General features: G+C 36.0%; 1 protein-coding gene across 3 annotated transcripts in view; it reads right to left on the bottom strand.

Annotated features, from left to right (window-relative positions):
• Positions 1-16,699, bottom strand: part of Gprk2 (G protein-coupled receptor kinase 2) — a 101,219-nt gene that overhangs the window by 53,169 nt on the left and 31,351 nt on the right. For 2 of the 3 annotated variants that reach the window (XM_069823237.1, XM_069823238.1), the window contains exon 2: positions 9,222-9,389. In XM_069823237.1, coding sequence (XP_069679338.1) covers positions 9,222-9,273 — 52 coding nt within the window. In that variant the 5' untranslated portion in view covers positions 9,274-9,389. Of the gene's footprint in view, positions 1-9,221; positions 9,390-9,482; positions 9,600-16,699 lie in introns of those variants that run through there. The other variant, XM_069823235.1, reaches the window with a different exon arrangement.

The following is a 16,699-nucleotide window of genomic DNA, read 5'->3' as shown; positions in this document are numbered from 1 at the left end:
ATCTACCTCAAGAAACCAGAATTTTACAGTCATTTTTAAGGTGGACTTCAAAGTTTAAAGTTCCACACATCTATGAGTCGTTCACAGCTTTTAATCTGATTTTAATGTAAGAGTTTAATTGTACCTAGGTGCTGCTTCATTCTGTCCCTGAGGAAACTATCAATTCAGTACTCATTTTCACTCCTGGTACTCATAAGTTTCAATTACCCTGAGTGAAGTGTGCCATCAATATTATGTTAGGTATAAGAATGTTCACAAAGTGGCGTGAAACTTCTTGCCAGTGTTAGAAATATTGTGCTGAGAGAGCAGTGACTCAAAAACTTTTGCAGATATGCAGGTGACATTAAAACTAAACCAAAAAAAAAAAAAAAAAATTGTTATCCAGCTTTGAAATCGGAATTTCAGGAAGACCAATTTTAAGGAGACCTTGAAGTTTGAAGTTTTACCCACATAAAGCTTCTGTTATTCAAAGCTGCTAACCTCTTGATAATCTATTAAATAATTTGCAGAAAAGTGTGTGTGTGTGTGGGCGCGCGCGTGCGTACGTGCGTGTGTGTGTCAGTAGAGCAAGTGGACAACTTGAAATACTCGAAGTGTACTTACTATAAGCAGTAACATGAGCTGCTGCCAAGAAGTCGAAAGGAGAATAGCAATGGCAAAAGAAAGTTTAATAGAAAAAGGAGTATCTTCTGTGGATCTCTGGAGAAAGAACTAAGGAAGAGACTAGTAAAGTGCTTTGTGTGAAGTGTAGCATTGTATGGGGCAGAAACATGGACATTACGACGAAGTGAAGAGAAGCGAATAGAAGCATTTGAAATGTGGATATGGAGAAGAATGGAGCATATGACGTGGACAGATGGAATAGGAAACGAAGCTGTGTTGGAAAGAGTGGATGAAGAAAGAATGATGCTGAAACTGATCAGAAAGAGGAAAAGGAATTAGCTGGGTTGCTGGTTGAGAAGAAACTGCCTTCTGAAGGATGCACTGGAAGGAATGGTGAATGGGAGAAGAGTTCGGGGAAGAAGATATCAGATTATAGACGGCATTAAGATATATGGATCATATGAGGAAACAAAGAGGAAGGCAGAAAATAGGAAAAACTGGAGAATGCTGGGTTTGCAATGAAAGACCTGCCCTTGGGCAGAACACTATGAATGAATAAATGAAATAATAATAATAATAATAATAATAATAATAATAATAATAATAATAATAATAATAATAATGATGATGATGATGATGTAGGTAATTCGCAATGTATGCAATGGAGGGGAAAGGAACTAGCCACTATCCCATTATCTCCTGGCTTAATTGCCTAATAAGTGTTGCCATGTTGCTATCACTTGTGAGGTTCAGACTTGTCTTCGGACAGTTGACTAAACAATAATAATAATAATAATAATAATAATAATAATAATAATAATAATAATAATAATAATAATGTAATAATATTATTTTTAAGTAATCCATGATGTGACAGCCCATGAAGGGAAAGGCCGACTGCTGATCTCACGTCCACATGCCTCAGTGGATATGAACGACCACCCAACCTGCATGGAGGTATAGTATGGTCAGCACAGTGACCCCCCCCCCCTCCTCCACCTATTATAGTCTTTTTCGAAACTGAATTTCGCTACCTTGTAGAGCTCCCTAAATTCATCATATGCTTAGTGACCAGTCCCATACACTGGCCAAAATTTTATGAGAAAATTTCTTCCCCATCAGGAATTGAACCAGCAAGTGCAAGTCCAGACCTGATGCCTTAGATGACGACACTACAGTGTATGATAATAATAATAATAATAATAATAATAATAATAATAATAATAATAATAATAATAATAATAATAATAATAATAATAATAATAATAATAAATAACAGAGTACGAAGAAATTAGAAATTGTAAGAAAGGCACTTAATACAGATCACTTTAGTAGTATGTACTTTAACACAACACCGTTGGGGTATTTCTCAATACGCTGTAAACATTTCGTTCTTCTTCATAATTGAATTGGCATGCTTACGAAGGATGTATGTGGCTGAATCCAAAATTCCCATTCTGAGTAAAGTATTGTCATGTCTGACTATTGCTACTGATTCTTTTCCTAGTTTATAATTATATTCGTATATACCAGTGTGTACTTTTTCCACTACAAAATTTGTATATATCTTAGTTTTTAAATTATGTTTCTAATGTCGTTTTGCATAATTAGGAACATTAAATCCAGACGTTTGAGATGGGCAGAGCATGTAGCATGTATGGGCGAATTCAGAAATGCATCTAGAGTGTTAGTTGGGAGACTGGAGGGAAAAAGACCTTTGGGGAGGCCGAGACGTAGATGGGAGGATAATATTAAAATGGATTTGGAGGTGGGATAGATGATAGAGACTGGATTAATCTTGCACAGGATAGGGATCAATGGCAAGCTTATGTGAGGGCGACAATGAACTGCGAGTTCCTTAAAAGCCATTTGTAAGTAAGTAAGTAGGCCTATACAACACTTGTGAATTTTTGTTCTCTTTTCTTATTCTGGTTCTTATTTTTTATTATTTCTCGCCTTTTTAAGCCATAATGAAATAATTCTTTACAAGACTCATTCAATGTAAATTTTTGCTAATCAGATGCTCTTAGTCTTACACTTTACCTGAAATATTTCCGAATCACGAAAAATTTAGAAAGAAATTGTACTCCACGCACAGAATCAGGGGCGGCTTTTGGGGTAGTGCCAGTGTGCCATGGCACCACTAATGAAAGAAACAAAAAATAATATCCTAAAAAGCAGTTGTAATAGTTTATTTCTACACATTTTATTCGTATGTCATCTGAACGAGCGGGCGCAGAGATCGGGACGCACTCTTGCAGCGTTTTTCCGAACGTTGGAGCCACTTCTGTGTGGCACTGCCTACGTCCATATAGCACTGTACAAAAGGCTACTGATTCTAGTTTATATACGTTTCTTATGGCAGACTTTGAGCCGAATTCAATTTGACTCAGTAGTTAATATTCTGCCCGCTAGAGCACAGTAATGCAGAAATTTCGCTAGATGGCAGGGTTGTTGGAGACGTTAGGAAGGGAACCATCAACCGCAGACTTGCACGAAAACACAAGTTAAAGTTCCGCGCCAAATGTTAATGTAATGTTGCCAATTCAAAACTAATGCACATAACTTGGATTTGAATGTGTAAATTATTATCCATTTAACTATATTGAATGCAGAGATAGTTACGGTTCTTTTTAGAAAGATACATATTTTTTCATATTATGTAAAACTGTTTGTTAATGTTGTGTAATATTTGTTTTATTTTGTGGCAACTAAATATCGCTACACTGTTGCTATAGTATTAATGCTTCTGTTAACAATACATGAGATCTGTGCAGGACATGAACATGTGTTATTCAGGCCGCTGCCTTGGATTCATCGTCCTGTTAAATAAAGTGCAAACGTGTTCGTTTATTATCTATATCACTGTTTATCTCGTGTGTTTTTGCCAGTAATTTTACTAGTTATAAAAGTTATTTGTATTTGACTAACAATACTGTGGAAGTTTTGCATTATCTGTATCTGTAAATTTCGTTATTAGTTTCGGAAATGTTATTGTAACTGTTACTAGATGCATTATTAACTGTACACCTGATAAAATAGCTGGTTTAATTAATGTGTTTTATTTAACATAATGTAAACGTGAGCTGCGATTATCAATTTCACTAGGGTAATTTGCGTAAAACCTTTTTTCATTTTTGGCACCACTAGAATGCCTCACCGGCCGCCACTGCACAGAATTATCTGTATGTCCCCCACTATCCCAATAAAATTTACCTACAATTGTTAATTTATATTTCTAATGTTGTTTTGCATACTATAATACATGTAAATTTTTTTCTTTTCTTATTCTGGTTCTTCTTTTTTCATTGTTCCTTGCCTCTTTAAGCAATACTGAAATAATTATTCACAACCTTATTCAGTGTCAAGTTTTGCTAATCACATGCATATGGTCTTACAATCTACCTGTAATATTTCCGTATCAAGAAAATTTAGAATGAAATTACATTCGAAACACAGATTATCATTTATCTTTGTAATGTAGGTGTATGTTATTTTTTAAAACCAAGTTTGTCTAAAAACATATAGGCTAGCTACACACCAAAACCTCTCTCAAAATCGAATTTTTCCACACTTATTTTAACGTGATTACAGTTTACATTTCACTCTGTCCATTCTCGCAAAATTGAAAGTATCTCTGGCTGAAAAATTGTTGGCCTGACATGGTCATCATTAGCAAAACTTCGATTTCTAGCATCAAGTTCGTCCAGCATCTTGGCTTGCTCGAGTGACGTACTGTGCGTGTCACTAACCAGCTGCACAATGGACCTATGTGAGTGAGTTAAATGAGCGTGGGTTTGCCTCATCCTTTTCCCTTTGCAATTCAATCCAATCCAACCTACGTTTCACAATACAAGTCCCATGAAGTTGATCTCTTGCACATATTACTGTGGGAATTTCTGCCTCTTCCTGCACTAGAAACAGGGATGATAGTGAAATGTGAAAAATAACGACTTCAATGGAAATGCAAGGCTAACTTCAGAAAAACTTTTCAACAACTATGTTCGTCCCAGAATTCCACCTGAACGCATTGGAATCAGACAAATTCGTCAGTCCTTCAGCTAAAGGCACATTTTTTATAATGAGGGGGTACTAATGCTTAATCTAATTTCTAAAAACATACGTCAATGCAGTGTTCAGATGAACAATTTTAACTACAATTCTGAAAAGTTTATATATAAATCTTTTTGGTATCTGTAAAATTTATAAATAATATATATAATTATTTTATATATCAATACATTCAATGTTCAGGTGGAAACTGGCATTCATAATTTATAATAATTTATACATACAAGTCTTTGTATCTACAAAATGTTTAAAAATGGATATTTCACACGAAATAGCATTGTTCTGGTGAAGACATTCATAATTTATCGTAGTTTCGTTGTCGGTACACCTATTTCACTTAATATTGAGGTGAAAATGGACATTCAGAATTTCTAATAGTATCTCTCTTTGGTATCTGCAAAATTTGTAAATATAGAATAATTAGCTACGTATTCAGGAGCAACATACTGCTTAAATTTCCAAAGACCAAAATATATACCCTAAAAGTTTATATAGCAGTAACTATATATTATATATAGGTCTACACATACAGGGTGAACAGTAAGTAATGCCATTAATTTCAAGAGGTTATTTCAAACAAAAAAGTTTAATACAATTTTGCTCGTTTTTGCTGCTTTTTCGAGAAAAAAAAATTGTTTTATATGAAACATTACATAGCGTATTTTGGGAAAGCCACTGCCATTGATTGAATTCCTAATATACTCGGTCAATTTTAAAAAAGCAGTGTATTATGATAAAAAATGATTGAAAGAATTTTAGTTTTGTCCTTTAAATGTGCAGAAATTTGATTTGAATGAATGTAACGTTTTAAAATTTCTTTGCAGAATGAAAAGATACATTTGTTCAGATCAAATTTCTGCATATTCAAAGGACAAAACTAAAATTCTTTCAACCATTTATTATCACACTGCTCTCTTAAATTGAAACACGCTATGAAATGTTTCATATAAAACAATTTTTTTTCTCGAAAAGGAAGCAACAATGAGCAAAATTGTATTAATTTTTTTTTAAATATCTCAAAGAATAACCCATTGAAATTGATGGCATTACATAAGGTTCACCATGTAGGCCTATGTATGTATGTATGTATGAAAAATAATACTCGAACATACTGCAAATAATCGTCATTCACAATCAAAGATAGGAAATCTGGTATTATTTTACTTATTTGTGCAGAAATTTGATCCGAACAAATGTAAGATTTTAAAATTTCTTTGCAGAACGAAAAGGTACATTTTGTTAGGATTAAATTTCTGCACATTTAAAGGACAAAATTCTTTCAATCATTTATTATCATAATATACTACTTTTTTAAACTGACTGAGCATATTGGGAATTAAATCAGTGGCTTTCCCAAAACACACTATAAGAAGGAAGCAACAACGAGCAAAACTGTATTAAAGTACTTTTTTGTTTTAACTATCTCAAAGAATAACCTACTGAAATTAATGACTTAATGTTCGCTATGTGTCTGTGTGTGTATGTGTGTGTTTTTTGCAAATATTGTTAATACTATGAGTAGATTTACAAGTTTAAAAATAGACATAGGCTATGAGCGGGAAACAATTAATGCAAAATACAATGCACTTTCTTTCTACTTTACTACGTATTATTTATTTTTAAAAATTTACTTTACATTAACTGAACGATTATAGCATGACAACAATGTATTTGAAATAAATGTAACTTCCTGCCCATATTTTTTATGCCTTAAAAACTTGCTACATGAATAATTACGGACCTTCATATTTCATAATAGGAGAATCACACTTTAAAGTTGTGAGAAAGACAACCTACACTTTTCATTAGAGTTGCCAGGTTTTCGGAATGTAAATAAGGAACAGTTGCAACATTTAACTCAAGGGAAATACTCCTATGTTAAATGTTGCAACAGAGAAAAATCTGTATGCGCTATTTCAGATATAGCATAGGACCTATTACTAGAAGCACAGTATAAGGAAAAAATACCTTAGATTTACACCATTGCAGCTGTTATGTTATTAATCATTAGTTTATTTGTATTAATAAAATTTAGAAGAGACATTAATGATAAAGATTGAGAAGAGGAATAACTGCAAAGGTTGTGTTTATGCAAACTAGTAAGTAATGTCCTATTTTTCTAAATGCAACTCGCCCTTTATGTTTCATGCTGAGGAGAAACACTCATTTTAGTTTGAAATATTTTTCGCGTCTTCACACGTACTACACAAAATTCAACAACAATATTACTGTACAAATAATCACGCACAGGCACAGCTATTGCTTGGGAATAAAATTACTTTTAACCGAAACAGAAATGGTTGGGGGGGGGGGGGGGGGAAGTTGGCCGTCTATGACACAATGTTTGTAAATATGGGATTTTTATGTCCCATATAGATTTTATATGGGACAAGTTTTTCAGGCCTCAAATACGAGACACCTGGCAATCCTACTTTTCATCCAGGTCTCGTCATACAACAGAAAAATTTTTACTATACATTATTAAGTTACTGTACTATTACTATTCTTGTTTTCCAGATAAATACCTACTATCTGCATTATTTTTCTATTTCATTACACAATAAGAAATTTCATGCAGACGAGATAGTGCAAAATATGATTAGAGCCAATACAATTTTCACTTCTCGGTAAGTTAAAATTTATCTGGTTATTATTAACATGAAATAGGCAGCACTGGGATTATTTTTCACATTTATTTACAAATGTTATTAATACGTTTCGAAAAGGCCAAAAGGACGACCCAAATCCAGATGGGAAGATAAGGTGATTAAGGATACTACAAAACTCCTAGGCGGTATAGGCCTAAATTTACATTAACACAGAATACAGAAGCCTGGCAGGAACTTCAAAGGATGGACATGACCCAAAGAGGGCTGTTGTGTCACTGATGCTGATTATGAATAAATTTAGCTTACTTGGCTTACTACAAACCTAGAAATATTTCGACCGTATCATGGAGTATGTAAAGTTTAAATTTATATTTAAAAAAATATTCTAGGCCTACATGGAAATAAATTTTCTGCGTGACATCACAGTATCTTATGTTTCATATAACAAATGATGTAATTATGTATAGCCTAATTTTGCAAGTTTATAAGAATCAAAATGTTGCAGTGAAAGTCTAATCGCAATTGGTCAGTCTGTGACCTATTATTATTATTATTATTATTATTATTATTATTATTATTATTATTAAACACAGCAATTCCGTTTGATGAAGATTACCTTATTCTGAATGATGCAGGAAATCAAAATAGGTACTTACATTCTCTGTACAATTTGTACAATTATATTAGGTGCACTTAGGATAGACTTTGTGCCAATTCTTAACAAATATGCTAATTATTTTAAAATAGGTACCGGTACGCCTATATTAGTTTCGAAGTCTCAGTCAAGGTAAAAATTTAAAAATATAACCAAAACTTACTCAACCTTTCTAGCTCATGTTTTACAATAAAAAGTTCAATAGACCTATTGCTGTCTTTTCTTCATTTTCCTGCATATAAAAGGTAACAGTATTATAAAAGCATAAAATTATTTACAGTATCGATACGGTACTGACAGAATAAATGTGGAAAATCTTGATTCAAATGCAGTTATCTTCTCGAAGAATATGCATTTTTAACGAACTAAGTCAAGTAAGTTTATCGTAAATGTATATAACAGAAAGATCACAATCGGCTTATACTGATAGATTGAATAGGCACAACTTGTGGTCGTCACAACACATTAAATATTAGCTTGCAAAACAAAACATAAGCCAAGACCCACAATAATAATCACAAACCGATAATAAATTACAGAAGAACATGAATTATAAGTCTACCTAATAGAACTTTTCGTATATAGCTTATTCTTCATAGATTTTCACACACTTTGAGTTATCAAATCTCAAAATTTCATCACACTGTTATTTTTAAAACTGCTGCATAAACTTGGTCACTGAAACCAACTTGTCTGTATATTCATAGCGAATTTAATGTGCCAGCTTTTACTACTGATTCCATGCAACAAACAGATACATTAATGTATTAAATTTATTAACAATATACAAAATAAAATATTTTTTTATTAGTGTCAACGTGCAATAAGTCAATTATGATAGAACATGATGTAGGTGCAATGTCCTATCGGAAAATCTACACTGTAAACAGCTGCTAACATTGACATAGTAAACGGAGATTTCAAAACGAAAAGTTTCATACAACAGAACTCAAGCATTACTATTTACGTACATAAAATCAATAACATAGTGAAGTAAATGAGAGCATGCATTTTGAGCAACTAACCTATGAAACGTTTTATAAAATGTCACATCTCTTGACAGATATAAATTATATCTAAGATAGCAATGACTATGAATATTAATGTGGTTACAGTATGAAACTACAGTACCAATAAATACTACTCATTCATTAACAAAACTAATCAAGCTCAGACCTAGTCAATTGGGCCTGCAAAATATTTGGCACAAAATTATACAGCAAAACACAGACTACACACTCCATGACCTAAAAAACTCGCCAATAAAATAATATCATGCCTACCTTCTCTCGCTTTTAGATATACAGTATTTGCAACAATATTCTCTAATTCCATGAGTTCCAGTTTGCCTGATTTCCCGATCCCCGGGCCGATATCGACCCTGTCCCATCAAAATGTTTACTTCAGTCGGGGTGTGGTGGAGCGGGGAAGATGGCGACCGAGACCTTCACCTGAAACGTCAATTTTTATTGCATGTATTTTGATAATATATCACCAATTCTATGTATTGAAGTCACAATATTATACATCAATACAACAAGTACCTTAATGAAAATCACAATGCGATTATATATGAGTAAACGAAATTTCCAACCGCGGACTTAAAGAAGGGGAAAGCAATACTGAACACATGTAGGCCTAGCACTGCCGGCTAGATCGTTTGGCTTGCATGTTTATACTCACAACTCTGTCTCGATATAAAGACCCGCCAAGGCCTCCTGCGTTTGCAATAGCTCATAGCACCTTTTCAATAATGGAAGCATTTTTATATGAATACAGTACCTTGCGCATAACTAATTAATACTACAGAACTATAATAAATAGTGACAGACAATAATCTGTGAAAACTTAAAGCACATATTGCTTCCATAATGTCTGCAAAATTTGCAATACGAACAATTTCACGAATGTAGCAAAATCGTTTTAAATAACTACCTCATTTTACGAGCCCAGAAAATCGTCGTGCCGTGTTATTCATTAAACATCAGTAACAATGTAATAAAATGTGCATGAAATCAATTTTAACTTTAGGCATGGAAAATATAGCGTAAGGCATTTTTATTGTAATACGAAATTCATATTAAAGCTTCATTTCATTATAGTGTTCAAATATTCTTAATTTTTTTCCAACAATATTGCACTCCGCTGTTTGTCAGCTGTAGCGTTTCTAATTATATACAAATCAGTTCTTAAAATCTCAGGGAATTGGATATTAATCTCTCAAAAGGGCTGAATTATACGTGTTTATTTATTATTTAGATCTTACATTAACATTGAAGCTTAAAAATGTGGAACAAATCAAGAGTTACCGTATACAATTTCTTGGCGAGATAAGATGAAGCCAAGGATACGCCATGGATAACCTGACATTTATCTTACGGTTGGGGAAACCTCGGTAAAAACCCAACCAGGTAATCAATCCAAGCGGGGATCAAACTTAAGCCAGAGCGCAGCTCCGAATCAACAGGCAACTGAGTCTGCCGGCTGAGCTACCGGTACCTTGACAGCTCTAAAATAATAAAAGAATATACAATACTTAGCAAGTAGTTGAACTATAATTATATAAGAATGTATAATACATAGCAAGCAGTTGAAATATAAATTGTATAAATTTTATCTTTCCATGGTCGTATATATGCAGCGTGGAAGGATAAAATGTACGGAATACATAGGAAGCAGATTAATTCAATTTATAAGTCTAAACAACAAAGTTCATCAGTTGAACTATACAAAATTAAGCAATAAATAGCAAGCAGATTAATCAAATTTACAAGCATAGCTCGCTGGGTCCACACCTGTGGAGTAACTGTCAGCGCGTCTGCCCACGAAACCAGGTGGCCCGGGTTCGAATCCCGGTCGGGGCAAGTTACCTGGTTGAGGTTTTTTCCGGGGTTTTCCCTCAACCCAATACGAGCAAATGCTGGGTAACTTTCGGTGCTGGACCCCGGACTCATTTCACCGGCATTATCACCTTCATTTCATTCAGACGCTAAATAACCTAGATGTTGATACAGCGTCGTAAAATAACCCAATAAAATAAAAAAATAGATCGCTGGACTTAAAAATCCTGTGGCCCGCTTCGATTTCAGGTTTATAACTTGTGTTTGGCAAGCCCGTGGTCCAGGTAACACAGGGTTTTTTTTTCCGAGAGCTCTAGGTCCCCTTTGGCATCCCAACAAATAACCGTCATCATCTCATCTCATCGCGGGTGTAGCGTAGACCAGCCTCTTATGGCGCACCCTGGGCATCGATTCTGTTGGAAAATTGGTCTACAGGAGTAGCTTCATATTGGTGAATGGCGAACAGTCAAGTACCCGCAAAAAGTCCTTTATCTTCATCTTATTAGTAATACAGTAAATAAGAGTATGTAAATGTCGGTATAACATACTTGTTTCTTCCATACGGTAGATGCAGAATCTGTCCATTAATACAAAAAATGGCGACTGGCTAGCTTTTCGAGGTTCGGTCCCGGGGCGGATTCCGATACGTGGATTGGATGACATTCGTGAATCCGATGCTGACAGGCGGGTCAACTTATCTCAGCCCTGGCCGAGCCAGGTCCGACACCAGACAAGTACCTGATAAACTCCAGGGCCCGAGGAAGCCTTTAATACCTATGTCAGTATCGGAAACCCGTACTACTCCAAGACTATTTTTACTGTTGCAGATGATAGATGAAATGAGAGAAAGGTGGTGTAGTGTTTTGATGATAAAATTGAAACGGGAAACGGGAGTACCCTCCACAACGTCAACTATGCCCACCACAAATTCCGTCACGTTAAGGTCGGAGAATGAACTCGGACTGTCTGGATGGAAGACCAGTTCGCTAACGCCGAGCCACAAACGTCGCCAAAATCGAATGTTAAATTCAATTCAATAAGCACTGATAAAGCTCAGTAACTCCTATGTTGTCGCGTCTGTGGCTCAAATTGCACGGGATCTTGGACTTGGACGCAATCTATGATCGCATATGAGAGTACCTTTTCGATTGAAGAGCACTTATGGTCCGTCCCAGGAATCTATAGAGTGACTTGGCGCATATGGGGGCGGAGTCTATCTATGCCGGAGTGTATTGCGGGCAGCATCAGCTCGAGCACGCTAAGGAGTAAGATGCTCGTGGTAGAGAGTTCAGATAGAAATGATCCCCTCCCTGCAAGCGATTGGTAGCTTCGTTCAACCAATGCCTCCCCCAGAGCTGTCATTGGTCCCAGCCCTCCCACATACCACTTGCGCAGAGATCCTATTTCGTCTTTCTACTCAGATACCTGGGACGGACCATAGTTGCGAGTATTTGGATCCATAGACGCCAACTGCTTTGAATTATTGAAGGGGAAAAACTGTGCATAATAATCCGAGAACATTTTAATTGCTGTTTCTCAAAAAAATTTCATACACAATTAGAGAAAAAAATATCGTCTGATTTTTCATATAACTAGTAGGCTACCCATGGGATTTGATTAATCCAATATGGTTGAAAGCTACGACCCTTATGAACTATACTTTCCTCTTTCACTGCTTTATTCATCGCTTCACTAATTCTTGCAATGAAGATGAACATGACCGAGCTATTAATTTCACTTCTACAATTACAGCAACTCAATTTATCATTCTGCTCCCCTTTATTGCTGTTTTATTTTGAATGGTTTTCTTTATTGAGAATTTATCCATTATCAACAATTTATCCTGTCTGTATTTTATCGTTGATAGAACTGATATTTAACCCTTGCGATAAATTTCGGTGAAGTCCGGAGTGCCTAATTAGTCTCCTCACCTCCACGCTGGGGCCCCCTGGGATCTTTTAAGATGTGAAAGAGAGAGTGGTGTGCGGAAAGCAACGGGAAGCTACCGCACGTACCTTTCCCAAGAAAAACTGCAAACATGGCATGATGAGTCATTCCACGGTAAAATATTCCGGACGTAAACTATCCCCCCATTCGGATGCCTGGGAGGGGGATGCTGGGGAAGGACACATTATGAAGCAATCCAACAGAGAGAAGAAAAGAAGATGGAGGATTGGAACGTGGAATGTAAGGACTCTTCTGCAAGCAGGTAAGTTGGAAAACTTGAAGCAAGAAATGAGAAGAAACAGAATGGATGTGATGGGAATATCAGAAATCAGGTGGGAAAATAGTGGTGAGTTGATGAGTGATGAATTTAGGTTGCTTCATTATACGCGTACATTATTCCAACAACACAAACGAAGAAGATACACATGAACATGCCCAAGGGACGAAAGCAGATACCAAATAGATTGCTTAAAAAATACGAAGCAGATATTAACTCAGATCATGTCCTAATACGCGAAGTAGATATTCGTCTGAAGAAGATAAGAGGAAGACAAGTGATGAACAAATTCAACATGGAAAACTGAAGAATGAAGAAGAAAGATGAAAATTTGAAGCATATTTTCAAGAGAAAGTCGCTACATTAGAATCCACACCTGAGAATAGTAATGAGTACTGGACTCATCTAAAAAGCTGTATATAGACAAGCAGAAGAAACAATAGGCTACACAGAAGGTGGGAGAATTAAGAAACCTTAGGTCACAGAGAAAATGTTGGAGAAGATGAAGGAAAGAAGAAAATGAAAAAACATCAACACAGAAGAAGGTAGAAAGAACTACAGGAAACTTAACAAGGAACTAAGAAGAGAAACTTATAAGACGAAGGAAGACTGGATGAAAGAGAAATGTAAAGACATAGAGTATTTAGAGAGAAAAGAAAGATATGGTTTAATGTACTGTGAAGTGAAATGTTTGAACTTCACAAATAAGAAAAGCAAATCCATGTGGTTGATAAAAGACGATATCGGAAATGAAATAACAGACGGACGAAATACGTAGAAGAGTTATATTAGACAGGGAATCGTCCAGATGACTTGGCTGTAGAAGACGAAGCAGCAGTATCAGAAGACGAAAAGAAGGCAAGAAGTTGAACTAGCGCTTAAGGAAATGAAGAATGGGAAAGCAACAGGAGTTGATGGAATCCCCATTAAATTAGTGAAATGCTTGAATGAAGACAAGAAGGAAATTCTATCATTATGCAACGAAATATATGAGCAAAGCGACTGGCCTGAAGATTTCACGGATACAGTGTTGCTTCCAATACCGAAGAAAAATAATGCAAAGAAATGTAACGAGTTCAGGACTATCAGTCTGATATCGCACTCGGCGAAGATTCTTCTGCGAATACTGAATCGTTGTTTATATTCTAAGATGGAAGAACAGTTAGAAGAAAAGCAGTTTGGCTACAGGAAGGGAAAAGGTACGAGAGATGCAATTGGACTGCTAAGAACAATCGGCGAAAGCTACCTAGAAAAGAATAAAGAAATGTGTGTAGTATTTGTGGATATAGAAAAGGCGTTTGACAGAGTGTATTGGAATAAACTGATAGGGATTCTAAAGAAAATTGGCGTGGATTGGAAAGAGAGGAGGCTATTCAGTAACCTTTATATGAAACAACGAGTCAAAGTTAGGATAGGAGAAGAAATGTCAGAAGGAAGTGAAATAGGGAGAGGAGTACGACAAGGATACCCATTATCACCTATCCTGCTCAGCATCTACTTGGAGGATTTAGTGTAGAGCTGTTTTCAGAATATGGGAGGAGTGATAGTAGGAGCAAGAAGAGTAAGTTGTATACGATTTGCTGATGATATGACATTGTTAGCAGAAGAGGAAATGATACTGGAGCTAAATGACAGCTGTGAGCAGTACGGAATGAAGATAAATGCCAACAAGACGAAGAGCATGGTCATAGGATGAAAAGTAAAGAAGGTAAATTTGCGAATTCTAAATGAAGTAGTACAGCAAGTGGACAGCTTCAAATACTTGGAGTGTACTACAAGCAGTAACATGAGCTGCCGCCAAGAAATCAAAAGGAGAATAGCAATGGCAAAGGAAGCTTTTAATGCAAAAAGGAGCATCTTCTGCGGACCACTGGAGAAAGGACTAAGGAAGATACAAGTGAAGTGCTTTGTGTGGAGTGTAGCATTGTATGGGGGCACAGATATGGACATTACGACGAAGTGAACAGAAGCGAATAGAAGCATTTGAAATGTGGATATGGAGAAGAATGGGAGTGTGTGAAATGGACAGACAGAGTAAGAAACGAAGCTGTGTTGGAAAGAGTGGATGAAGGAAGAATGATGCTGAAATTGATTAGAAAGAGAAAAAGGAATTGGCTGGATCTCTGGTTGAGAAGAAACTGTGTACTGAAGGATGCACTGGAAGGAATGGTGAACGGGAGAAGAGTTCGTGGCAGAAGAAGATATTAGATGATAAACGACATAAAGATATGTGGATCATATGCGGAGACAAAGAAGAAGGCAGAAAATAGGAAATACTGGAGAATACTGGGTTTGCACTGAGCAGAACACTATGGATGGATGAATGAATGAATGAATGAATGAATGAATGAATGAATGAATGAATGAATGAATGAATGTGTAATTACATAAAATCTGGCTCTAAGAATCACCTTGGAATTTTGTAGATGTTCTAGTAAATTTATGCGATTACGTATATTGCACTTTTTATTTGCATATCTTCCCAGTAGAACCTCTATTATCCGTAGTAATGAAAGGGGTGAACTGAACGGTTAACCGAAAAAGTGTATAATCCGTACCATAAAAGATTTTTGTGAATTAAATGAAATAATACACTTTCGTAATTTTCTCCGTGGCGCGGTCTTGTATTTAACACGGTAGGTAGTGGATCAGTTCATTAATGCAAATCTGATTGTTAACGACAGCTTTTCAAGGGATCAACAGACTTCTTGTAATGGCTGTCTGTGAAAAGATACGAATAGTGAACGTCTCATGTTGTAGGGCTAGACCAGTAGTGTCAGAGTTGTAAGCTCCGAAACCGGTTGTGGTGCTAGAGACGTCCAGTCGGAGCGTGAACTTGCTTATGTATGTGGAAGCACCGGAGCACGCAACGAGTTACAGTGGAGCGCTCCGCTCCGTTTAGTCTGTGTCTGACAACGCTGGCCTAGACGTATATACTTTAAACACTTTATTCTTGATTTATATTAGCCTAAATGAGCCCAGTTTAACTCCAATCTCGTATTGCGATGCGACATGAGCCACAGTTCCTCTTCCCCAAACCGCTCAATGATTTGCACTTTTTTTTTCGATACTTAGCACAACAAGTTTTCTTTTAACAACTGTGGAAGACATTTTATATAGAAGTTGTATAGTAGACCATACAGTACTGTGTAAGGGTAAAGGTTTGTAATGACTAGCCTAATACTGTAAGTTAATAACACTCTCTAGAAAGAAAAATACGTACCGGTATACTAATATAATGTGTCATAGTGCTTCATGTACTGTATTTCTGTAGCAAAAGAAAAAAAGCGAGAGAAAGACAGTCGAATAATTCGCCAATCGGTTAATAGGGCGAAGGATAATCGGGGTTCCACTGTAATTCTGACCATTGCTGTCGTCATCATTATCATCCTTGTCGTCACTAATGTGCGATATAGAAGGATAGTAAATTTTTTTTTTAGATTTAGATCATTTCCTGATGCCTTTTTTCGCTGATCACCACCACCATCATCACAGCTATCACTATCATCACCATCACCAACACCAGCGTCACCTAAATCACTAACACCACCATAACCACCATCATCATCACGACCACCATTATCACCATCACCAACACCATCATCACAACTATCACCGCCATCATCACAAGCATACCACCATCATAATCACCACCACCATCAGTACCAGTACCAACACCACCACCACTATCACCATC

The sequence above is a fragment of the Periplaneta americana genome, chromosome 4, assembly GCF_040183065.1.
Source record: "Periplaneta americana isolate PAMFEO1 chromosome 4, P.americana_PAMFEO1_priV1, whole genome shotgun sequence".
NCBI classification, from domain to species: Eukaryota; Metazoa; Arthropoda; class Insecta; order Blattodea; family Blattidae; genus Periplaneta; species Periplaneta americana.
Note: the sequence above shows the minus strand (reverse complement) of the source record. Positions and strands in the feature narration are given on the sequence as shown.